Source organism: Onychostoma macrolepis, chromosome 13, assembly GCF_012432095.1.
Source record: "Onychostoma macrolepis isolate SWU-2019 chromosome 13, ASM1243209v1, whole genome shotgun sequence".
NCBI classification, from domain to species: Eukaryota; Metazoa; Chordata; class Actinopteri; order Cypriniformes; family Cyprinidae; genus Onychostoma; species Onychostoma macrolepis.
Window position 1 is genome coordinate 21,648,502 of NC_081167.1, and position 26,551 is coordinate 21,675,052.

General features: G+C 37.9%; 1 protein-coding gene across 4 annotated transcripts in view; it reads left to right on the plus strand.

The window, feature by feature from the left end:
- macrod2 (mono-ADP ribosylhydrolase 2) overlaps positions 1–26,551 on the plus strand; it is a 544,600-nt gene that overhangs the window by 344,901 nt on the left and 173,148 nt on the right. For all 4 annotated transcript variants that reach the window (XM_058795075.1, XM_058795078.1, XM_058795077.1 and 1 more), the window contains one exon: positions 17,529–17,650. In XM_058795075.1, coding sequence (XP_058651058.1) covers positions 17,529–17,650 — 122 coding nt within the window. The remainder of the gene's footprint in view (positions 1–17,528; positions 17,651–26,551) is intronic.

Below are 26,551 nucleotides of genomic sequence, written 5' to 3' on the forward strand. Positions count from 1 at the left end.
CCTTTTCCTTTTTATGTGAACCATCCCTTTAATTCTATTCAAAGCTGTTGATGATATAATTTTCTTAAGACTATATTGAGAAGATTTACTGTAAGGTTCTCAGTTTTCAGCCAGAAAGTGATTTACATATCCTTTAATTGCTGGCATTAGCTAAATGTTTTAGGCGTGTAGCATGTTTTGTTGAGTAACGGCTCGTGTTAATCTTTGGACCAGCCGCATCTTTCTCCATCAATTCAGCATTTAGAGCATCTTAATTGAAATGGCTGCTAATTTATTGAGTGAAAAGAGCCTCTTCTGTATCATCAGCCTTCCACAGCTGTGTTTCTTACACAAGCGAGGAACCATGTTTACTGAATGACAACCTTGCTTAATATTCTCTGAATATTTATGATGTTTTATTAATGTTTTACAATGTTAAGTGGATAAAAAGTACCCCAAGGAAATATAAAAAGGTTTGTAAAGCCTCAGTAACACCATAATAAACTGAGAAACAGATTTTTCTGAAGATTTCACTCCCAAAACCCACAAGTTCAGCCGCTGAATTCACAACAGAAAAGAATATTAACATGTCACTGCGCAAAACCCCATCAGATGTTGTTAAATTCAATCTCTCATTCTCAGAGAGCCGTGGGCCAGAGCAGATTTCTGTCTTGCCATCCCCGTGCGTGATCAGAAGTGGCCGTGGCATCACAGCATGATTATTTTCAGCGCGGTGAGCTTTAGCGGCCAACACTGACACACCGAGCAGAGAACCCTACAACCCACAGTGCTACCAAATTTAAAACGCAAAACATAAGTTGAAATATACTGTATGTACAAGAGGGAGGAGCGAGAGAGACGTCAGCTGCAGTGGCTGATGTCAGAGAAAGACCCTGTATTTCTGAAAGAAGCGAGAGTGAACAAATGGAGACAGATCACTTGATTTCACTGGGTTTACTCCACTGAATATTCAGATTTTGCACTTGTTTTGGTTAACAGTAACACTTTAAGCGTGTCAGCTCTAGTGGTTCCAAATGAAATTGCAAAAGTAATGAACTTTTCAAACATACAGAAGCCCAGTGGGACTGTAAAACGGGGATAAAGAGAAAACAAGTCAAGAAAAAAATACAATTGCATGGAAGTTCACAATGTTTTCATGATTATTTTCTAGTGAGCTACAATTACACAGCTAATAGAAAAAAAACCTGTTTAAACTTTTATGAATCTGTTCTTATTGTGTTTGTGCCAACACTCCTTTAAAAATGTATGTAGGCAAATATGACTGTTTATAATTTGTTATTTTTGTTCATAGTAAAGCACAAATGCAAAAGTATAGTTTGTCATATACATTAAAATAATAAAATATAATTCTTGTTCAATTAGTGAAAATGGAAGACATGTCATGTCTTGACATGCTTTATTTTAATTAGATTGTAGTTCTTTTAATTCTATTTTAGTTCTTTCATTACAAAAATTTATGTAATTCATTTTTTTAAATATTTTTTTAAATCTTAATTAAATTTTCTTGAAGGATGTTCCTTTGATTAAAAAATTCACACATTACTGTCAATTTATCACAAATGCATAACTATCAATAAAATGTTAAATATTGTCAAAAGGCTGAAAAGTATTGAGATTCTTAGGTAACTTTGTCAGTCCTAGTTGGTGCCATTAATGTTGCAGAAGTTTTTTTTTTTTTTTTGACTTAATATGCATATTAAAATGTCTGTTTGCTTCCTTCATCTGACTATCAATCTACAGATTTTATAAATATAAATGAACCCAGTCACTTATAGCTTTTGTGGAATGTTTTGCAGTATGGTGGGTCCAGAGCTGTCACAGTTCATGCTTAGCTTGTTGCTGGTGAGCAGGATAATGGAATAAGCATGTAAGCGTACACGCACATGTTTTATTCAAGGATCGGGTCACCTATTTCTAAGATTCACAATACTTTTCAGCACTATTCAATTCAGGCATGTACCACCAACTGAAGGGAACGAAGAGAAAACCTACATGTTTTTGTCATGGTTAGTTTCAAATAATTAAATAATTTTATTAACTTATTACATTTATTCATATTTATATTGTTCATTCTTAAATTTATTTTAGGGAAATAACTCTCAAGTCAGACATTTACCTAGCCAGTCTCTTGCTCTCCCTCTCTTTCATTACTTAAAATGGTTGATAATTTTCTTTGATTAAAGGGTTTGGTGAAACAATGGAGGTTGTGTGTGTGGAATGCTGAACTTTCTCAGACGGTATCATGTTTCTTTAGCTGGATTCTTTTCTTCATTTGCTCAGTAGACAGTTAAATTAATCTTCTCTTTTATCCTCCTGATTATGGCTGCAGTCCACCATTAATGCAGGCGACTCATTTTATCAAGGTATCAAAAGGTATGTTAATAATAGATCATTGCCCAAATGACGGCATTCATCCTAACTGAAATATTGACGTCATTTGCATTATTAAGCTCTTGTTTGTTGAGGCTACAGGGGGTTGAAAAAAAACGAAGAATTAAACCATTAGCAGGGTGACAGTTTCACGCTCTCTGACATTTATATGGCAGCTTCCTGTTAAAACAGGATCCGCTCCACTCGGTGTCAGACTCCACCACATTAAATCCATTAAAGGCTATGAAAATTAAAAGGCAACTTCACAATTCATTTCATTTGTTAATTAAACAATTATCACTTTTCTACATTTAGACTGGTCTATTGAATAATGCTCTATCAAAGAGTTATCAAAGTCATATCCCTCAGGATGCACTGCACTTAAAGAAAGACGATTGTATTCTCAGAGAGCAACAAAACACAGTGGTTGTGGCTGTAGTAAAGTGTATTTAATCCAGGTTCAGCGTGTTATTTATCAGCTCACTGATGTTAGTGTTGAGTAGTTGTTTAAAGTGAGGGTTGGTGGAGGAGCAGTCAGTGTTTAGTAATGGTAAATATTTGATGTGCTGTGGAGTGCTGGGGGTGTTTCTGTGCAGGCAGTGTCTCCCTGTGGACAGTCTGATCAGTGCCACTCCAACAGCTGCTGCAGGACCGTGTGCTTATCATAGAATATTATTGAAAACTTGGAGGTGGGCTTTTTTGTTTGTTTATTGCAACAACCCTGCAAAGCCTTAGAAACAGTTTAGAACACCTTAGCAAATGCATAGCAATGCCCTGGCAACCACCCACAGCACCCTGTTGGGCTGGTGAGCTTTGCAGAATGTGTTTTTGTTTATAAGATTGATTAGCATTAACTTAATTAATTTAGTTGACATATGCATGAATGTGTAAATATGTGTAAACTATGTATGTACGCTACCGCTCAAAATTTAGGAAATATATGATCTTTTATGTCTTTTGAAAGAAGTCTCTTAATACTCAACAAGGCTGCATTTATTTAACCCAAAATACAGTAAAAACAGTACTGTTGTGAAATACCATTACAGTTTAAATGAACTCTTTTTTTTATATTTTAATGCATTTTAATATGTAATTTGTGTTATAAACAGTTTTGAAAACTGTGATACTCTACCATACTCACCAGTTAGATAGATAGATAGATAGATAGATAGATAGATAGATAGATAGATAGATCTAGGACACATTAAATTGATCAAAAGTGACAGTAATGACATTTATAATCTAGCATTACAAAAGATTTCTATTTCAAATATATCTGTTTTTCTGAACTTTCTATTCATTTATTCAAATCCTGAAAAAAAGTGGCATGTTTTTCACAAATATTGCAGCACAACAGTTTTCAACATTGTTAATAAGAAGTTTCTTAAACACCAGGTCAGCGTATTAGAATGATTTCTGAAGGATTATGTGACACTAAATCCCAGAGAAATTATGCTGAAAGTTCAATTTTGCCATCACAGGAATAAATTTCATTTAAAAAAATATTAAAATAGAAAACGGTTATTTTAAACTGTGATTATATTTTGCAGTTTTATTATTTTCACTGTATTTTGATCAAATAAATGCAGCACTAGTAAGCGTAAGAGACTTTTTCAAAAACATTAAACATATTTAAATTATTCCACACTTTGACCGGTAATGTAAATGCTTTGACAAGTCCAGACAGCTCATTACCGCCGGTCTGGTGTCGAAATAATAAACACGTAACTTTTTTTGTTTCTTTGTACAAGAGTTTTGTCCTCTGTCTTTCAAATGGTATGGTGGACTTAAAGGCAAAGACTCACGTCTTTGTGTTCCCTCATTAGCTTCGTGGTCCGTTGGGAGTGCTTTTTCCAGAACAGCTTGTTGTAGCAGAGTCCTCTTCCTGTACTAATCTCAAACGCAGACGGCCCTCATCTCTGCCTGTTTATTTATGATAATGCCCCTGTGTCTCAACAGGACTGGGAAAAGTTCTTTATTCGTCCATGCAGATTAGCGTTTTGGCAGTCGCGTCCCGCAATTACTCAACGCTTACATCAACGTGTTTCACCCCGCCACTAATTAACAGGTGGCTTGGGAAAATATTTTTGGGGTAAGCATGTCTGACCTGATTTTTAAAATGTGTGTTCCACTTCACTTTTGTCCAGTATAGTGACTCATGGAAGCAGTTCAGCTGTGCAACCTTTGAAAAAAACAAATTCATGCACTACTGTTGGGGACTCTATTTGTAGAGAACTGAACAGATGTTGCAATCACACATCCTGATTCTTGTTGCTTTTAGTACATATGCCATTTCTGTTTCCTGACCTGCTGAACTGCTAGATACCAAGTAACACCTAAAGACAATATGGAATTGAATTCGCTGTCCCCTCAAGAATGAATGTCGTGCAGTATGGTATTCTTGTCAAATATCACTGGGACTACAGTGATATTGCTGGAAGGCAAACTGTCTGGCTTGTATGTGAAGTGTTGGGGGACCTCAGTGAAGTGTTATGATGTGAATATGCACAGACAGTCTGGAGTAGTGAGAGAAGTTGCTATTCTATTAGTGGCCTTGATCTTCCCTCCTCTTTCTCTCTGTCTCTCTCTCTCTCTCTCTCTCTCTCTCGTTCACCACTTCTTTTTCTGGACAGTATTGATTTTGATATTCAGAGGAGATATGGGAAGGAAGTTAACGACAGAGACAGACACAGGCGATGTTGTTAGTGGTTAAATAGAGTGAACTTGACATTGCGGAACACAAGGCACCAAACATTAATATAAGAGATATTAATGTAACCAGACACCAGCCAGTCAGCATAACAAACAACTACGTGATTTAAATATATCAGCTAAACACAGCAGTAACATAAAACTGACTGAAAGCAAATGTAGGAGGTTAATGAATAATAGTGATAATGCATAGACTAATGCATTTAAAAGGTTTATAATAGACATTTTAGCACATAGCAGTCTGCATTTTACCTTTTTAAGGGCAACAACATTGATTTTAAAAAGGACAGGACTGAAAAGTGTTATGTGACAAGCTTTTTTGTGATGTTTAGGGTCGAAATTGGATTAATTAAGTCTGTAGAGTGAAAGTGAATGTTGACCACTGCTGTTTCTGGTCACTTTTCATTTTCATGTGTAGAAAAGAGTAGCTTGAGCATTGTGCCAAACATCTTATGTTGTGTTCCACAGAAGAAAGCATGTCTCTGTTCAAGCATAGTAGCCTATATATACTTTATTGTGAACTCATGCTCATAGTATGAGAGTTTAGTACTTGTATTTTCTCCTGCTGCTTGCTGTAATAGTGACAGTGTTGTAACTACTGATAAAGATCTAAACAGCAAGTCTTCTGATTAAATTAAGTTAAATTGGCATGATGCTAAATGGTCATAAACGTAATAGATTTTCCTTTGAGTGTTCCAGCTCTTTTGAAAATCCACCACACCTTTGTTCTCGCTTCTAATCCAGGTCCATGAATTATCATTAAGGAAAACCCTAATCCCTTTTGAAAGAAGCATAAATTAATACACTAACAACTGTGTCCATATTAGAGTAATTGCCATTTACTTTACAAATTCTACATGCACCAATAAGAATAAAAAGGATGATTTCTTAAGAGAGAGCCTCAATCAACAAGGGAACCGCGACAGAACTCTGTCACCATGACAACAAGGGTTTGATCAGGTTGGGCCTGAGTGGGTGTGTTCATTTTCGTTTTGTAATCTTTGATAACAAACACGCAAGTGGCAGCTAAGTGCATAACGGCAGAGAGAGACTGTCTTTCCAGTGAGTGGGTACAGTGCCGCCCCTGTGGGCAGGGCAGAAGCGGGGCTTGTTTTAACCGCTTGAGCCCCACAGGGCTCCGTACTCCCCCCTGTTAGCTTTATTCACTCACAGCTGTGTGAAACCAGCCTGCCTGATAGGGGTAGGTAGAGGAGTCAGACCCCATGGCTGATTACTCTGAATTCTATTACCACTCATCCATGAAGTGAATTATAAGGACAACCCACCGGTCCTGTGCACACCACTGACATCTCCTGCCTACTGGCTTGTTTTAAACTAGACTGTAAGTGAAAATTCTGGTGTTATAAAATATTTTGGGGGGAAAAAAAAACGTATATATTATATATATAACATCATTGATGTATTATATTTATATTTTATATTATATTATATATATTTCTTAACCAGCGTCAACCACTCAAATTAGTAGATTTATGAATGTCAGATGTGTATTTTTCATATTATGATGATTGACTTGGCAATCAATAATAACACTCGTCTCGTCAGTGTTGAGCCGTCTGTCTATTTTAAGTGTGAAAGATGGGACTAGCTGTCACATCTGCTCACGCATGGCATTATTTCATGTTTCACACCATTTTACACACCCATCTTCCATTCTGCGTCGAATCAATACACTTATCTGTGTGTACGACTGCCATGCTGCTCTGTGCACGTGTCTTTGCATGGAGCGTTACTGTTCTGAATCATTTTGCAACTCAGATTTTTAAAATACCCTTAATTCTCTGAGGGGTTGTTCGTTTTTGAAGGTGCTAATTGCAATCTGGCTGTAGCTTATATAAACAACCACATTTGTGTTGTGGTAAGTGATTTGTTTTGAAAGATATTAAAGAAATAAATGGCTGTTACAGATCTTTGGAATTCTGGGAATCAAATTCTGTTCCTGCATGAAACAGCAGTAAAATGGTCTAACCATACCTTTTGTGCTTGCATGTATATCAGGATTTAGGCTTGATATTGGCATTATTAAAAGTTGATCTTGCAGATTCATTGGCTTCTGCTTCACAATCAAGATGTTAAGTAAAAGGAAATGCAGTGTCTGTTTTAGAGGATACCGGGCACTGAGTGGTTGGCAGTATGCTCGTACAACACATGGCAACATTTAACCTCTCCCTAGATTCAGGTCAACCATTCCATGGTTTAACATGGAAAGCCTTACATGAGCTGTCATACCTAATCCATTCTGCTGAAGAAATCTGCCATTAAAGCCCAGCTATTTAGGAAAAACTAAGCTTCTCATCTTTCTTTAAGAGATCAACTGTCTGATGTCATGGCCAAAATATGTGCAGTCCTAAAGAACTGCGATCAGATGTAATAGATTTAACAGCCAAAATAACTGATGAAAATACATTTTATTTTATTTTATTTATTTATTTTCTTTAAAGGATATGTTGTTGCTAAAAAGAACACTATTTTGTGTATTTGGTGTAATGCAATGTGTTTACGTGGTTTGAGGTTCAAAAAACACATTATTTTCCACATACTGTACATTATTATTGCTCCTCTATGCTCTGCCTTTCTGAAACGCGCCGATTTTTACAAAGCTCATCGTTCTGAGAAGCGAGGTGTGCTCTGATTGGCCAGCTATTCAGTGCGTTGTGATTGGCCCGAATACCTCAAGCGTGTGACGAAAATGTTACGCCTCTTACCATGTTGTATGTGATGCCGTGTCCCGGCGCGACGTGGCTAAAACAATAAAATCCATATAAATGAGGCATTTGTTGCATTCAGTGAGGACATAATTACTGATTATAATATTTGCATTGTACTGTTCTGGAACAGTGTTGTAAATATAACTTAACCACTGATTTCTAGTTGTGTACTCATTTGGAAGGCCAAGCAAAGTACTTTTGCTTTCACAACGAAAAACACAGCGTCTCCACGACATGGAGGCGGTAACAACAATACAACAGCGAGAATAAAAGTTACGCCGCCTTTCATTGCGTATACGTTTGGGCGGTGTTATGCAAATCTTCCCACACCGTGACGTAGACATGGGGGCGTATTTGAATGAGCCGTTTTAGGAAGGCGTGGCAGAGTCTTAACTTTTATAAAGAATATCACTTTGGGTTTGAGACTTTAATCTTTGCAACTTTACAGATCTTATATATGTACAAACAGCTTGTAACACTCCGAAGACATATTAACCATATGTAATGCTTCAGTTGATTTAGCTTCACAGTCAGTTTTACAAATCAAGTCCTGCGTATGGCTTGGATTGACCGTTTGAGAGTTAACAGAAAAAAAAAATCTGAAAAATGCAATTGTTTCATGCTGTGAGAGAAGCCTTTTGTTGACTCAGAAATGTCTTCGTGTAGACGTGAACACGGTGAATAGGTTTTTCCGCTGTAGAAGCCTCTTTGTGGTTCCTGAAATGCTTGAACAGAGATACAAAGTCAAATTTTATCAAAGAGCGTGTGTGCGCTTCTCTCCGTTATTACGCCAACAATCCAGTCAGCAAGTTAGCAGTCTCTCTGTTAACCCATTATGTGCCGTTACGGCTGACTTCACCTCACAACTTGTATCGAAAGTCATTACGTGCTTTGTTGATTCTTAAGTGCAAAGATAATTGCACCAAGTAGGATGAAAGTACTTTGATTATTGTCTACCGGTTCCTCTGAATTCTAATAGATCTAATTTTGCCTTTCCAATCCATCATCTGAGCCTCATTTCTCTCCTAAATTAACTAAGCTTTAAATGCACCACGATGAATCAGCAGGTGCCCCCTTAAAAGTAATGATAGTGTAAAATGTAAGAAGTTGTGTTAACGTGCCAAAGTATTGTTAGCTCCACAAAATCCTTTGTGTTTTTCAGTGCGTTTGTTGTTTCTCATTGCTGCATCACTGTCGCCTGCCACAAGATGATGTGTTTCTTCTGAGCTTTTATCTGTCTGCTCCCAAGCACAAGGTTGCAGGCGGAGTCTGGGTTGTGGATTCAGTGGAAGTGCATGTCTGCCCTGTCATTGTTTAATCTGCTGTCGGGATATCTTAATTAGTCTTGACTCTCATTCTCTCAGAAGTGTGCTCTAGTTCATCAGGGGACCTGGGCCCCAGAGTTGCCGCTGTCCCTAACCACAATTGTCATCAAAAAAGAGACATGGAGGTCATCAAAACAAGAACTGAGCTTAATTATTTATCATGACCGTCTAACGACAAAAGAAAAGGAGTTCAGAATATCTAAAAAGTTATGTGGTATAATAAAGGACTAGGAGTTTAAAATTTTTATTACAGAATGTAGAAAAATCTGATCTTTCAGCCTTTCTTTAAAGGAATAGTTCTCCCAATTCTGTATTTTGTACTTAGATTTTTACATAGATTTTTTCAGTTCAGTTCATAGTGACCGCATGCTGTCAAAATCAAAAAAGAAGAAAACAGTTCATTCAAGTTGTGCTGTTCAGAAGTTTGAGGTTGGTAAGATTTGTTTTTGTTTTTTTTTGAAAGAAGTCTTTTATGCCTACCAAGGCTACTTTTTTGTTTTGATTTTTTTTTTTTTTTGATTTAGTAGTAAAAACACTAATATTGTGTAATATTATTGCAATTTTAAATAACTGTTTTCTGTTTTATGATGAAAATATAATGTAATAATTTATTCCTGTGACGACAAACGTTCTTCAGTGTCACACAATCCTTCAGAAATCATTCTAATATACTGATTTCGTATTATTAATGTTGAAAACAGTTGCTGCTTAATATATTTGTGGAAACCATGATATATTTTTTTCAGGATTCTTTGATGAATATAAATTTGGAAAGAACATAATTTACCTGTTTCTTTTGATCAATGTAATGTGTCCTTGGTAAATAAGTGTTAATTTCCAAAATAAATAAGTAAATAAAAATAAAATAAAATACATTAAAAAAAAAAGAAATAAAAATTACTGACCTCAAATCTTTGAATGGTACTGTATATTCTAGCTCTTCTGAAGTCATATGAAATCTTTATCTGAAATTCAAGTCACTATTAACAGCTCTCAAATCAAATATTGACCCTTTGGTGCATTCTTAATGTCATGATGTCTTGGCTTAACGTCATGATGTTTGGCATGATGCTGTTGACATCCAACCTGAGCCATAGTGAATAATGTCAGATTTCTATCAATTTCATCACACACAACTATCGTTTGGGTTCAGAAGACTCTAATACATAAAAAAAAGTCATATAGAAGACATGTGGGGGCGCTAAAACTTTGTAGCCGGTGGCCACTATGAACTGTTATTGTTGTGTGTTTTATGGAAAAAATTTACATTGTTTTGAAAAGTAATTCATGATAGAATGTTCATTTCTAGGAGAATGATTCCTTTAATCTGCCTGTTGACAATGTTTTCTGCCCAGAGAACAATATTTGTGTGGGAAAGTGTAGAAATAGCAATCATAGACCATGTGCAAGTTCTGCCAAAGCAGCTCGCACATCTAAATAAGGTGTCTCGTCTCTTTGATGTGTGCGCGTCCCTTTGGTGGAGCATCATTTGCTGCAGAGGGGCTGTAAGAACAGAGGCCGCGCTAGTCTCCCCCAAGCCGGCTGTTTGAAGGTGACGTTTGATGTACCTCACGATCAATCCCGACGCCAGCTGCCGTACCTGTCGCACGCTGTGGCGGTAAAAGAGGAAACGTGGGAACGGGGCTGTTCTGAACAAGCGATCTGTCCTGCCCCCAAAGAGCTTTATAAAACACATCCCATCAAAGCGACGGATGGGAGGCCCTCCTGCCGAAGTTCTCACCTACCTCTTTCTTTTTTCTTCCAAAACCTCTCGGTTTGCTTTGGCTTTCATTTAGGTTAAATTCACACATCAAAGGAGCCAATATGCGAATGTTAAATCGATCTCAGACGATGTTTTCAAAAAGCCCGGATGGCTCGCATTATCATCGTAAGTATTAACAAAACATGTGGTTCAGGTTTCAGTCAGACGGTGCTGTTAACATACATGTTAAAACCAGATATAATGCCTCGAGATAAACAGAGCGCAATGCTAGCATGTTGAAACCATATCTTTTTAGGTTTCCATCCTCCCCACAGAGTTTCCAACAAGAAAAGGAGAGGAAGTCGGCCCTCCGAGAGTAGCACCGGGAGACCCTGCTTTTCATTATTAATGGCTGTTGACGGTAGCCCATGGGCGGCGGCTTGTGTCCGTTGGAATAAGATAAGTCCCTGCTGCCCGCACCTCTGTCCTCAGGCGGCCGACGCATATAAAACAGTCTCTGCTCGCTTGATTAGAATGAGGCATTGAAGAGAAGAATTGCTTGAGAGGTCGGTCAAGTAAAGTGAGCAAAAAGGCATCCATATTCAGAGCCCATGCCTTCCGCCCTCCTTGGGCCCATTCTCTTATGTAAGTGCCCTTGACAGACTCATTGTGAAGTGATTGTATGCATTATTCCCGTTGATTGAGTTGAGGTGCGGGCCAGACACATATTCCTGAGGGCGATTGCTCGCCACACCTAGTGAGCCTCTCCTTTTTTCGACGGTCTTATCTGCTCTTCCTGTAAAAGAATTCTTGACGGCTGTACAGAGAGACATTTTCCTCTGCTTTCCATTCTCACTTCTTTCAAGCTTTAACAAGCTTGAGACGACAGAGTTGCTCTGTATGTGTCTGTGTTTTTCTTCGCTCAATTATTTATTTATTACCAGCTATTTTCGTGTTGAAATCTATGCAAATGAAATTCTGCCTGGCTAAAGAACAGCGTATAATAACAGAGCTGTGAAAAAAGGAGGTATGTCCCCTTTACACAAAAGATGTTATAAGCGAAGCTGTGTTCATTTGCATGATTAGGCAATGGTGGATGTTTGAACGCTTTAGTCCAATCCAAACAACGCCGTTTATTTTACGCTACAGCTAATGTGCGGAGAGGGAAGCCTGAACAATAGTTGCATGCACCTTTATTATTCGGTATTAATATGCATGGTTCCACGTTACAAGTCGCATTATCTGTGCGCATCGATTTGTGGCCGGCACTTGAATAGAATACTAAGTATGTAGACCGCAGATATGCGGAGACGATATTAAGAATTGTTATGGTTACATGGACTTTAATAATATAAAATCAACACTTCGGGGTTCTTCTAAAAACCAAAGAGCTGTGTTATATTAGCATTTCTTTCAAATTGAACATTTTGACAAGGGATTACACAAACTATATATTTTCTTCCTGCGATTGCAAAGTCTGAATTTTGAGGAACCATTACTCTAGTTTTCAGTGTCACATGATCCTTCAGAAATCATACTATGTTGATTTGATGTTCAAACATCATTTTTTCTTATTGGGATTCTTTGATGAATAGAAGAAAGTTCCAAGGAACAGCATTTATTTAAAACAGAAATATTGTGTTACATTGTAAATGTCTTTACTGTTACTTTTTATCATTGTGTGTGTGTATACACATCACGATTAATCCCACCTAACGTTAAAAGTTTTTAAATATACTTTTACATTTCAATCATTTCACATTTAATCGTCAAATTAATGTAGAAACAACACATAAAGACAGTATATTTTTAATATTTGTTTAATGGCATCTTTTTATATTATACTAACATTATAATGGTCCATTTTAAGACAGCTGTCAATTTTAACATTTATTAGACTTTAAACAATAACTTCTAATTTAAGTGAGCTTAGAACAATCTTCATATAAACTCATTATAATGTCATATTTACCTGTGCACTTCAGCAAGTAGGAAATATACAGAAATTGAATATACAGAAGTTATCAAACACTAAGTTCTAAACTAAATAGATGAATTCTTAAATCTGCAAAAGTTATTGATTTCCTCTTTTTTTTTTTTTTTTGTTCTTTGATTAACAGACATCACAGCAGCTGGATTATTAGGTTATTTGGCTGCTATTACTTTAAGAGCTGCCGCTGCTGAACGTGACGCGGATCTGACACGCATGCTCATAGTTTCATTTTGAGTTTCAGAAATTGTGTGCGCGTCTCCTATTTGTTGTGGTTGAAAACATGTTCTGCGTCTAAATAAACGCAATTCTTGCCAAGAAAAAAGACACAGTAGCAGCAGTTGTGAGTGGGGTGGCCAACCATAGCTCCGCCCCTGCGTTAACTATTTTTAATTCCATTAAACTGGAAAAATTAATCACCTGCGTTAACACGCTAATTTTGACAGCACTATATAAATATTAAACTGTATTAATCCAAACACCAGATTACTGCAGTTCATGGAAACATAGCAATTGTTAATGGCCAGAGATACTGCAATCACTGTTAAACGTGTATCTTCACGGGGTTCATTCAGCGGTCAACACTCGAAACACAACCATAGTGAGAAAACACTTCCCACAAACAGAACCGTAAAGAAACAATCACAGGTATCGCTCAGAATAATGGCTCTTTCCCCCTCATCCTCACTGGTGAGTGCTGGTCAGTCTAGCTGGCTAAATATCTTTATGAGGTGAATTATACGACCAACTCAGTGCCTCAAGTGGGAAATTATAGTAGATAAGTCAAATGGAAATGCTTGAGAAAAAAAGGCAGACGGGGAAGCTCATCAGCTACGGGTTATGATTGCCAGTTTATCTCCAGGGCATAGTGGACTTCCTTACTAAAGCACAGTCCATGACCCGCCAGTAACCCTGAACACATACATAAACACACTTTCTGTGAATTCAAAGGTTGATCTGTCCATGTTTTTGCTCAATTGGATGGTCCCTTTTTCAAATACTCGACAACGGTGTGCACAATAGTGCAGTTTTCCAACCATGATTATTCCCTTTACTTGTGTGAAAGGGTCTAATTTGTCCCATGCTCCTCTAATTGCATTTGTATTCACATACACCTTCTTAAAGTTATATGAACCATTGATCCTCTTCTCAGCTGAGAGCTGAAATTGTTAGGAGTGAAAACCTTCAGGGATATGAAGGGAAACATCACTTGTCAATCATTGTTGTTGTTGTTTTTAATGTCTCCACCAAACATACATATTCTCCTGGGTGCTGTTTGCTTGCCAGGTGAATGCATAGAATAGAAACAGGCCATCATAAAAGCGTCTTCTTAGTGCACATTTGCATTTATTCATTCTGAAGCTAGCCAAGCAAGAATAATGATAATCTCTTGTCAACATGCCCTTATTCATGCATAAGTAAAAGTAATGATTGTTTTCATCTCAGCTTTGTCTAATCTCATAGTCAAGCCAATATTTTTTCAGGCCATTTTTACCGCTGTCGTGTCTTGTTTTACACACAAGTAGATGAATGTTAATGATAAATCAAAACTTTATGCATGGGGTTTTCTCTCTCTTTGTTGTTGTTGCAGCAGAGGTTTTATTTTAATTTTTTATATTAAAAGAAAAAAATGCTTTTTGATTATTTATGTCTCGAATATAATGCAGACCCCCTATCTTGCTACCATGCCATATGTTGTGTATATGTAGCTTTTTTTTTTTTTTTTTTGTTAGAAGTATGCAACATATACTGGAAGCCCATCTTGTAAAACAAAAATGGAGTGCACATAATCAAAAATAAATTGCATATATATGTAATCTATTTTTTGCTTATGTACGCTCCATTTTTGTTTTGCTTGATAGGCTTCCAAGAGAACAAGTATGCACTTTCTTGTTTTGAATGAAAGAAAAAAAACAAACGACCTCTTGATTATATATACATGCGCAGATATCATGCACATGCTGTACGACCATAGTTTTAGTTTCATGAATTTATAAATGGTCTGTTCTGGTCCTCAATCCTCTAATTGAAGAGTTGTTGCTCTAGTGGTCCGGAGGTTCATGTATTATGCATAGAAAACAACTGGGCGCAGGCTACATTATGGCCCCATCATGCTAGCCGGGTCCTGCTGGTATGGGGAGAGATGATATTTCATATAGTTACAGCCTCATTAAGGGGCCACACTAAAGGCCAGAACACACACACATACACACACCCCGGACAGCATGCTGTTTAAGCAACACTGCTGATGTAGCCATGACCCTAGAGATCACTGCTGTGAGTATTGTCTTGTCTCACTGTCATTATCTGATATAAGTGCTGTAAGCCTCAAAACAACACATGGTACGCTGTTCTGAGTGAAGAAAAATAAATGAAATGTCTTGAATTTTTCTCTCTTGGGAGAGTTCCCAAACGACCTCCATTTCTTACTGACATTTTCTGTAGGTAATCACTGATGCAAATACTGCATTGCAAGGGATGTCAAATTAAAAGCGCATACCTTATTAATCTTTAATAGGCCATTAAGTGAGGTTTGTGAATTTTGTGCTTTAAGGTGACCGAGTGAATAGAGTGAGGTTTCTATTCCAATTTGCGTAAGCATTATGTGTCTTCCATAACACTGTCTGCATTATGTCTTCCTTAGAAATGTCCTATTTTAAGAGCGAGCGAGAGAGAAGCTATTGAAATGTGTCTGTCTGTGTTCACCCTGAAAGGCAGCTTGTCATTGGTGGATAGAAATGACAACTGGTGAGAACACATCAATAATTGACCAAGCTTTTATTCATAAAGAACAGGATTATGTAATGAGAAAAGCACTCAGAATCCTTCCTCACACTCCCAGCTCTCATTTGCCGAACCACTAAAGATAGAAATCTTTGCCTGAATAATGCAAATACGCTCCTCGTTCCCGATCCTTTCTGTACACAGACTTTAGCTGAACAGATGTGTGCGGCAAAGGGCAATTTATACATGTGACAGTCTCTGCACATTCACCACGACGCCATTAACAGCTGATCTTTGGTTATGTTAACTGTGTACAAAAGACAGAGCTGTGTACAAAAAGAATGATGTTATAATAAACAATAGAGAGAAAGTCATATGTCTAATCATCCATCTATCGATCTATCTCGACCGACAGACTGTTCTTTCCTTCATTCTTTCTGCATTTTGCCACTTAAAATTTTTCTTAGATTTAAATGTATTTAAAAGGTACAGTACTCAGAAGATTTCTCAGTTTTCTCTAAGTTGTCATTAGAAATTAGTTATTGTGCCAGCACATTTATAGCTGGATATTTCAGGCTCTTTCATCCTTGTCCGTTTGCATCATGTCTGAAAGCTAAGAAAGGAAGATCTGGCTATTATGACAGCAGGTACTTACTGTACATGCTCAGATATACATCTCGTAAGACTTTCCTCTGCAAATAATCTGTGATTTCAATCACAGATGTTGATAGAGAACCCAGAATTCTGGAATGTACCAAATTTGTTGCTTATTGTATTTTATGATGCACTAACTAGCAAACTTCCAGTGCTATTCAGAGAGCTGGGGCTAAAGTAGTGTGCTTGACCAGACATAAGTTAAATTCTCTAGTCTCTGAATGCAAGAATGTGAAGTGTGCCGTGTGGAACATTAGCAGCCAATCAGAACATACTTGGTATTTAATATACAGTTATGTGCAGCATAGTTTGAACCAATGAGATTTCAGTATGGGCGAGGCTACTCAGTGTGACACAGCAGGAAGAGAAACAGAGCAGCTGACAAAATATCACTTGTGGTTGCACCTAGCCAAAACCATTTATATGTCCCTGTTTTTCACATTTAGAAATGCTGGTAATATCTCAAATGCACAGCTAAGAGTTCTCTGTGAAGTTGTCTTGTTGCTTGTCTGCTGTAAAATGCTGACTGTAAAAGAAGCGAGGGCCACAGAGGCAGCGTGAACAGGCCTAGCAATGCGACCTGTTTATTGTTATTAATTGCCCACTGCCGCCCACCTTCCAGGGCCTGGAGGAGTCAGACAGGAAGGGCTACGTTATTTCTCTCTCAGACTCATGCGCAGCTTCCTTAACTCCCCTGTCATCACTGCAATGATTTAATTAAACCAGCCCGCTTCCCTCAGCCTTCTCGCCTCAGACCAGCCTCACGCTGACTGACAACCAACACATTACTATGCACAAGCAGCAGGAGGGCGGCTACGAGCAGATATGAATGTATGAATAGATAGGATAAAAGGATGGAGTAATTGATTTTCTATCTGCTCTTCCATTTCATTAACTGAATAAATGTACTTGATTTTGGGCAGTTTTTTTGGCTTGTTCAAATCAGCCCCTTTGTTCCATTGTTGGTTCTTGTCATTGTTGGTTGACTCTTGTTTTTGTAGCGTGATAACGTTGCAGAAAAATAAGCTGTTTTGTACCCAGTAGAATTGGGAATGTGCGGGTGCGTTCCCATGATCCTCGGCAGTTCGGAAACAGTTCTATTTGTCATTCTCTTGTATGACTTGCCTTTGAAGATCTGACAGGAGGCTTTGTTTTGTTGTTGTTTGTCTTGTGGGATTTGTCCTGGTATTAAGCAGTGTCACAGTTTTAATTGAAAATTTGTGTTATCTACAGTGGCATGAATTTACATTATGAATTATACACACAGACGTTTAAGTTTTTGACATTGTATAGACATAAACCACTCTTTTTTCTTCTTTCAGATGTGATCCATACTGTCGGCCCAATCGCCAGAGGAAATGTGGGCCAGTCCCAGAGAGATGACCTCGAATCATGCTACAAATACTCCCTCAAGCTGATGAAGGACAATAACTTGAGATCTGTGGTGAGTATAAAAGCCTTTAAGACAGACTTTACAAACAGTCCACTTCAGACAAGCAGCTCTGTGACCCGGTTGATGCTTTCAAGACCGTGTTTCGAAATCTTGAAGTCAGCAAAATAACCGTTTTGAAGATGATTGTACAATGGTGATGTTGCTGCTCCCTTGTTTGCACATTTGTTGTTGATTGTTGGATGGTTCCAACACAGCCTTTCAGCAGGGCCTGAGGACAACTTTCAGATTAAGAGACAAACAGGCAACATTTTCTGGTGGTTGTGCTGCCATGCCCTCCTCAGTGTCTAACAGTTGTTCTTGTTGTTGTTGCAGCATTAATTCTCATATTTTGTAACATGAAGCAGATCTGAAGCCAGATGTTGAACGTAATTCATACTTGGGCAATTTTTACATGCTTTGTTTTGTTTTAGACAAAGTCTTTGTCTTTTGATGAAAATATTTCTTAAATGTCCTTAAATATTTCATCATTTCATATTCATTGCTTCTGTTTTATAAATGCATGTCACTTGATCTTATTGTGAATTATTCATGAAGCATGTGTCATTTTTATTTTTACATTCTTTTGGCCTCTTTTTTTTATGCCACAGTGTCATAACTGGAACTTGTGATGAAATGGCAGAATACTCTGGTGAGGTACAGAATGTCAATAATTTAGTCTGCGTAAAACCCAATCTCTTTCTACCTAAATCTGTCTCAAGCTCACATTCAGCTGATCTGCTTCCATTCAATAATCAACCGATGCTTAGCATCAAGCCGCAGTCATACTTTTTTCTTAATCAGTAGTCAATTGCACATTCCAAATATCTATCACTACTTCCATTTCGTCATTATATTTAATTTTAGCCAACTTTACTCTAAAACTGAGAAACCGTAATCTCAGCAAAAATTTGAAAATTTAAAATAACATTAAGAAATGCAAAATTAAACCAAATATTTACACATTCCTTAGCGCATAATTGTACTACAGTAATTTTGTGTTTTTTGTGCTTTAGTAATCCATTTAGCTATCCGTTGTCCATTTTTTAAATGTTTTAGTGTGTTGTTACAGAAAGAGTGTAGTCATAGTGTGACTGATCTCAAACATAATGCTTTATATATATATATATATATATATATATATATATATATATATATATATATATATATATATATATATATATATACATACATACATACATACATACATACATACATACAGTGGTTACGGAAAGTATTCAGACCCCCTTAAATTTTTCACTCTTTGTTATATTGCAGCCATTTGCTAAAATCATTTAAGTTCTTTTTTTTTTCCTCATTAATGTACACACAGCACCCTATATTGACAGAAAACACAGAATTGTTGACATTTTGCAGATTTATTAAAAAGAAAAACTGAAATATCACATGGTCCTAAGTATTCAGACCCTTTGCTCAGTATTTAGTAGAGGCACCCTTTTGATCTAATACAGCCATGAGTCTTTTTGGGAAAGATGCAACAAGTCACGGAGTTGTTGTGAAGCCACTCCTTCATTATTTTTGCTGTGTGCTTAGGGTCATTGTCTTGTTGGAAGGTAAACCTTCGGCCCAGTCGGAGGTCCTGAGCACTCTGGAGAAGGTTTTCGTCCAGGATATCCCTGTACTTGGCCGCATTCATCTTTCCCTCTATTGCAACCGGTCGTCCTGTCCCTGCAGCTGAAAAACACCCCCACAGCATGATGCTGCCACCACCATGCTTCACTGTTGGGACTGTATTGGACAAGTGATGAGCAGTGCCGGTTTTCTCCACACATACCGCTTAGAATTAAGGCCAAAAAGTTCTGTCTTGGTCTCATCAGACCAGAGAATCTTATTCAGGTGTTTTTTAGCCAACTCCATGCGGGCTTTCATGTGTCTTGCACTGAGGAGAGGCTTCCGCCGGGCCACTCTGCCATAAAGCCCTGACTGATGGAGGGCTGCAGTGATGGTTGACTTTCTACAACTTTCTCCCATCTCCTGACTGCATCTCTGGAGCTCAGCCACAGTGATCTTTGGGTTCTTCTTCACCTCTCTCACCAAGGCTCTTCTCCCCCGATAGCTCAGTTTGGCCGGACGGCCAGCTCTAGGAAGGGTGCTGGTCGTCCCAAACGTCTTCCATTTAAGTATTATGGAGGCCACTGTGCTCTTAGGAACCTTAAGTGCAGCAGAAATTTTTTTGTAACCTTGGCCAGATCTGTGCCTTGCCACAATTCTGTCTCTGAGCTCTTCAGGCAGTTCCTTTGACCTCATGATTCTCATTTGCTCTGACATGCACTGTGAGCTGTAAGGTCTTATATAGACAGGTGTGTGGCTTTCCTAATCAAGTCCAATCAGTATAATCAAACACAGCTGGACTCAAATGAAGGTGTAGAACCATCTCAAGGATGATCAGAAGAAATGGACAGCACCTGAGTTAAATATATGAGTGTCACAGCAAAGGGTCTGAATACTTAGGATTTAGGACCATATGATATTTCAGTTTTTCTTTTTTAATAAATCTGCAAAAATGTCAACAATTCTGTGTTTTTCTGTCAATATGGGGTGCTGTGTGTACATTGAGGAAAAAATGAACTTAAATGATTTTAGCAAATGGCTGCAATATAACAAAGAGTGAAAAATTTAAGGGGTCTGAATACTTTCCGCACTCCACTGTATGTATGTGTGTGTGTGTATATATATATATATATATATATATATATATATATATATATATATATATAATGCTTTACAGGTGTGTTCAAACAGGTCAGTCCCCAGCATTACTGACTATGATTGGAATACATTTAGTCATTTAGCAGACGCTTCTTTTATCCAAAGCGACTTACAAATGAGGACAATGGAAGCAATCAAAACCATGCAAGTGCTATAACAAGTCTCAGTTTGCTTAACGCAAGGTTTTTGAAAAAATTATATTATAAATAAAAAAAAAAACAGATAGAATAGAAAAAGAATAGAGCAAGCTAGTCTTAGAGGATTTTTTGCTTTTGTTAATTGTATAATAAATGAAAAGAAAACAAATAGTTAGAATACAAAAAAGATTAGAGAAGCTAGTAGGTTTTTTTTTGTTTGTTTTTTAGGACTACCTAAAACATTTAGTCAAAAACATTAGTGCGTTGTTAATGTATTGCGGTGTTATTTTTTCTTGTCATGGTTCTGTCTACAGTATGTTTTAATTCAAGTCTGTTAATTATCATGATGTTCATTTTTTGGTGACATCTTAATTATTGCTGAAGAACATTGGATCAGAACAATTTTAGTTGCATTGCTATATTTTGAGTGCAATTACTCAGTTTGATTAGCTTTTTCATGTATATTTAAGTGTCAGGGTCAATTATTGCCAACTAACTGGCAAAACATTTCCCATGAAGTCATGGAAGGAAATGGATTTTTTATTCTTAGTAAGTCATAACAAAGGCGTTAGTTTGCTCTCTAGCTTTTAAAGAACCATGCGCACTGTATGTCTTACAGCAATTGAAACAGCTGGAATGGATAAGGCTCATATTTTCCATATTGCAACTATGTTCAGATTGTTTCTCAGCTCTGTAAATTACCAGACAACCTCAGGCTTTAATGAAGCTGGCTAAAGACCAGCAGCTTTGGACCGGGAAGACATAGAGTCTGATCGTGCGCTGTTCCAGCTGCTGACCCTATCTCCACCATCTGGTGCACATGAGTTATGGATCTGCTTTAATCCATGGTGGCCACAACCAGAGGGGCCGTGCGCGAGACAGACCAATCAGCTCCTCCATCCAGACCAGCAGAGGCCCCTGAGAGGATCTCTCACAATTAGCCATGATGAGACCGTCTTTGCAGGACAAATCGCTAACTTCGGCACTTGACGAACTGCTTTAATCTCACCGTGAGCATGGAGAGGTCTGGCGTCATCATCATTACAAGGTTGGAATGGCGTGGATAAGGTTGCACGGATTCACTTCTGGCTGCGAGAAATGCGCATGCCTGCCACGAGTGACTGGGAGTTAAGTGCTAATTAGCGATTCTGTTTACTTGGTTTTATCTTATGGCGTACACAGACCTTCACCGCTGCAACCCATGTAGAAGGTCATGAATGAGTCTGGGGGGTTTGGCATGTATATTTACTCCCAAACCATAGCCCAGAGATTCTTACAGGCCTCATTAAGTAGCACAGGAGAAGCCAGGAAAGGGGCCGTGCATCCTTTGCTCTATATTTCTTTCCCGTTACAGTACCCGCACTCTTACATGCACAATCCACACATGTATTTAGCTTCCCTTCTCTATTTATTTATTCAATAATTCACATATTGACGTGAAACAGTGCTCTGCTTTTACTCTAAGGCAAGTCCGGTTCGGTGGGACATGTTTAGACAGCTGCTACAGATTATTGCTGCCCGTTTTGATTGACTGATGTCTGTCCGGTGAGTTTTGCTAGCCGTTATGCTTGAGTGCTTCAGTGTATGCGCACATTTAGTGTTAGTCGCAAATGGTGAAATTATAAAAATTCCCCCGTTTTTATGGTCTATGTCAGTGGCTGATTTATAGCTGAGGTTCCAGACCACTTGCCTGGTAGATTAGTGCTAAATTCATTGGAGAATCTGTCACTTAGAAAGGAAGAGTAGTGGATGTTTCTAGAAAAGGAACGGTTCGCCTAGTGGATGCCATAGAATTGCAAGGGGATTTGAAACATGAGGGAAAAAACTGTTTAAAAAAAAAAAAAAAAAACATAAACATGTGCAACAAAAGATGGAAATTGGATGAGCTCTCGAGCTAATCCTTGTTCTTGAGAGCCCAAAGACAGCCCCTGAGGCAGAGAGAGATCGGAACATGTGCTGCGGCCCACATGTGCCGCGCAGACAAATTCCCCTTGATTATCTCAAGCGATAGGGACCCGTGAACACATTTTTAGACAGGAGGAATCCAGTGCTGAAATGTTAGTATGAGGACCCTCACTTCACCCCACCCCCGTTCCTGAAAGCATACTTGAAATTGTATGGATACATGAATTCAAGTGAAAAGAATCTTAACATAATTTTGTGAATTACAGTGAAACTCTACTGTCATTATTAGTAGTAGTGATTTCAGTAGTAGTAGTGTTTCAGTGATTCCAGTAGTGTTTTACAGTAGTGATGTTTTGTTTCTGAGCACCATATGCTGAACTGAATGCTTGTTTTCTTTCTCATTATCATTTATACCATTTGTGTCACCCTGAATATCTTTAGACAGGTGTGTTATCTGCAGGAAAGGTTAGAAGGTAAGCATTGATGCACTTGTCGCTTGCCAACAAACACTCCTGCAGATTGGGATGAGTAATGTTTTACTGGAAGCGATAGCTTAGGGCACATTAGTTTAGCATGACACCTGTGTTTGCTCCGTGAAGCTGAATAAAGGATGGGCTTCATCTTTAGAAATGACAAGCTCTCACAGCCAAGATGCTTAACCTCCAGAATGTGGTTTAACACTTCTTGGACCAGGAACAAGAGATGGAGGACTCTCACTCTTCATCTCTGTCGGGTGTTGCTGTTTCTGCTCTGCTCCACATTAATGCTGGGAAAGATCCGGAGTAAACCTTGTGAGGGTTTGAGAGCAAGGATGAGTTCAATTATAACATTTCAGCATTATTGATCTATTACTTTGCATTATTGATCTATTACTTTGCATTATTTATGTAATATTTATTAATATTTTAAATTAGATTTTATTTTTACAATTTAAATGTTTAATTTTTACATTTTAAATGTTAAGTTTTAGTTAATTATGTAGTTTTGACATTTTTATTAGTTTTGGAATTTATTTCAGTTTTAATTTTTTGTATTTCCAACAAACTTTTGTTTCTGTATACTACCAATGCAGCATTTATAGTTTTTTCATCTAATATTTTGTAATTTAATTTAATTTAAATAAATTTTTTTATTTATTTTTTTATTTTAGCTTAGTTTAGTTTATTTACGGTCTGTGCATCGATCTGTCTGTCTATTATTCTCTCTCTATAAGTCTACAAACTTTGCAACTTTATGGCTTTTTAAACTTTTTTTTCTTTTAAATTTTGCAGTTTCTATGCTTAAAAAAATAGTAACGAATTTCTTTGATTTTCAATTTCTGACCACACTCAAACCATACCTATATATAATTCCCAACTCTTATTATTCTACTTATTCTACTTTTAGTACTTTTTAAAAGAAGTGTGCTGCTGTGTGTATGTGAGAGAATGTGATTAAAATCCAGCATATCCGGTCACACGGCTCCCATGTGAACCCCGGATACACACTCCCACTCCTGTGCTCGGCTCGTTTCTGCGACCGAGTGAGCAATCTGTCACGTTCCCCTGGAGGCCCGTTGGAGCCACGTGTGACCGCGGCCTGGTCTGAGGACATCAGCAGAGCTAACCGCACCCCAGGACGCCAGCATGGGGAATAGTGGGAGCTGTGGCTCTGGCGAAGTGCATTTACCATGCACCCATGAAGCCACAAAATGCTCTACGGCGCTGAGAACCGATAATTTATGGTGGCCCTTGTCTCGATCGGCTGGCTAGATAAAAAAAATTGCTGCCGCAAAGGCCTCTGCTTATGTGCACCGTTAGCGGTAGTTGCTCATATGGGCGGTGCTGTGGTCAAATGAAAGGGATGGGTGAGTATAGATCGCAAAATCAGTCAAGATAATAAAACTGTCTGAATGGCCCGGGGTGGGAGGAGTTTTGCTCTAGTGTTCTGTCAATATGTATGAGAGCCAAGAGACATTAAATGCACGACACTTGCTGGGGTATTTTGGGACAGCGAGAGTTTGGGGAAGCAGTAGAGGTTTTTTGTAACATTGTTAATGAGAGAAGACTTGATAACAGTTGTGAAGAACAGAAGAGAATAGAACCACATAGCAGACAGTGTTGCTGATAAAGCATTCACACTTTGTGATTAACCAGGGTGTTAATTGTCAGACCTTTTTTTAAGTCTGAAGCACCTAAATCACTGGTGGAAGAATGAAAAACTTGCTATTTAGCTACTCTACCATTCAAAAGTTTGGGGTTGGTAAGACTTTAAGGGCCAGTTTTACTAACAGCTTGCGCCAGCGCAAACCATCTTTTGGCATTACAATAGTACTGTCAGGTTTTACTAAAGACGCGCAGTGAAGAATTGGCGCTGAAAAGGCGTGGACACAGTTATTTTTGCGCCTGACCTTATTGAATATGCATTTCTACGAATTTCCCTTTCAGACGCAAAATTTCTGGGAGGAGAGTATTCAAATGAATCACGCAACGCGTTTTACTATCGTTTGTGCTCGTCAAATTACTGGTATATGCGCCATTATTTAACGCCCCAAAAAAAGCATGTCTTAAACTATTTTGCGCTTGAAATGGCTGCAACTGTTGTTGCTAGTAGGAGGCACCGCAGAGATAAGAGAGTGCGTAGAAGAAGGGAGAGGATTTTTTTCCAGAAGTAATTTATTTGGAATGCAAGAAGAACACGAAAATATCGTTTGCCAAGCCATGTTATTTTTTAATTTGCTTCAGGAAATAAAAGATGACTTGGAACCCTCAACTAGGATTCACGCAATACCATGTCTATCAAAACGTCTTGCAACTTCTAGCATTTTTTGGCCTCCGGGTTCTTTTCAACATACTATGGCTTATTTATTTCTTTATTCTTTATTTGCGACTGCTCTAATTTACACCGCGCTTGGTATATTGCGTTGGTCGATATGTAAATGAGATGTTGCATCTGTGTTCTTTTAATTTGCGCATTGTTAGTAGATCATCCGCAGACATTTCCCCTCCCATCTGCACTCTTTTGGAATTGTGCTCTCATGATAATTTGCCCTGTTTAGTAAAACTGGCCGTATATGATTTTGAATAAAGGCTCTTATGCTCACCAAGGCTGCATTTATTTGATCAAAAAACTATTTTACAATTATTACAGTTAAGGGAAAAAGTTAAATAAACTGCTATATGAGAATCAAACAAGCAATGTGACTTTCCTCATAACAAATAATTATTTATAATAATAATAATATGATAATTATAAAATAAACTATTTTTTATTTAAAATAATTATTTATATAAGTCTTGGACCGATTTATTTATTTATAATTTTTTTTTACCCCATCTTGGTGTTTTATGTGGCAAAATTTGCATAATCTGGTTGAGATCTGGATATTGGGATATTTTCATATAGTGGTTTTTCTCTCTTTTTCCATACATTGAATTGTAGCAGAGGTAGTTGTGCATGTATTTGCATGTATAGCAATTCAATATTTGACCCCTCAGAGAGCAGCTCATCTCCATACGGGCTTATTGAATGCCTGAAGCAACTCTAGGTGGATAGGTCTCTTGTCTTCATTAGCCATGCCAGGCCATTCCCATTCCCCTCCTGTAAAAACAGCCAGTCACTCCTGCGTGAGGACAACGCCATCTGGTAGCCATTCCCCACTTCGAAGCGATTCGTTTTCCCCAAACTCATAACATACCCTCTGGTCTTGACCTTTTACAAAGAGAAATAACTATGTTTACCCAAAACATCATCATCGTCTCATTTTGCATTGATTTTTTTGTTTTTTTGCTCATTATATGACATTTATGTGAGTTATTAAATTGCCAACCCTCTTATTTTCCTTTAAAGAACACAACCGCCATACTAAAACATTCTGTTGTGAAAATTTCTGGGAAATAAGTGAGATACAAAACAATGAGGGTTTTTCCCCTTACATTTGGCCCATTATGAATATCCGATATACCTCAAATGTCTTTGTTGCACCGCTAATAGTCCCATGAGTAACGGACCTCCTCCAGGTTTTCTAAACCCACAGGGAGCCACGAGTAGGTGCTTTCCACAGTGCTACATCATTGAGATATTTTGGTAAATACGCATTAAACAAACTCCTGGGCGGTCTACTATCATTCCGTAAGGAATAAAGAGCCGGGCAGCATTTAGTGGC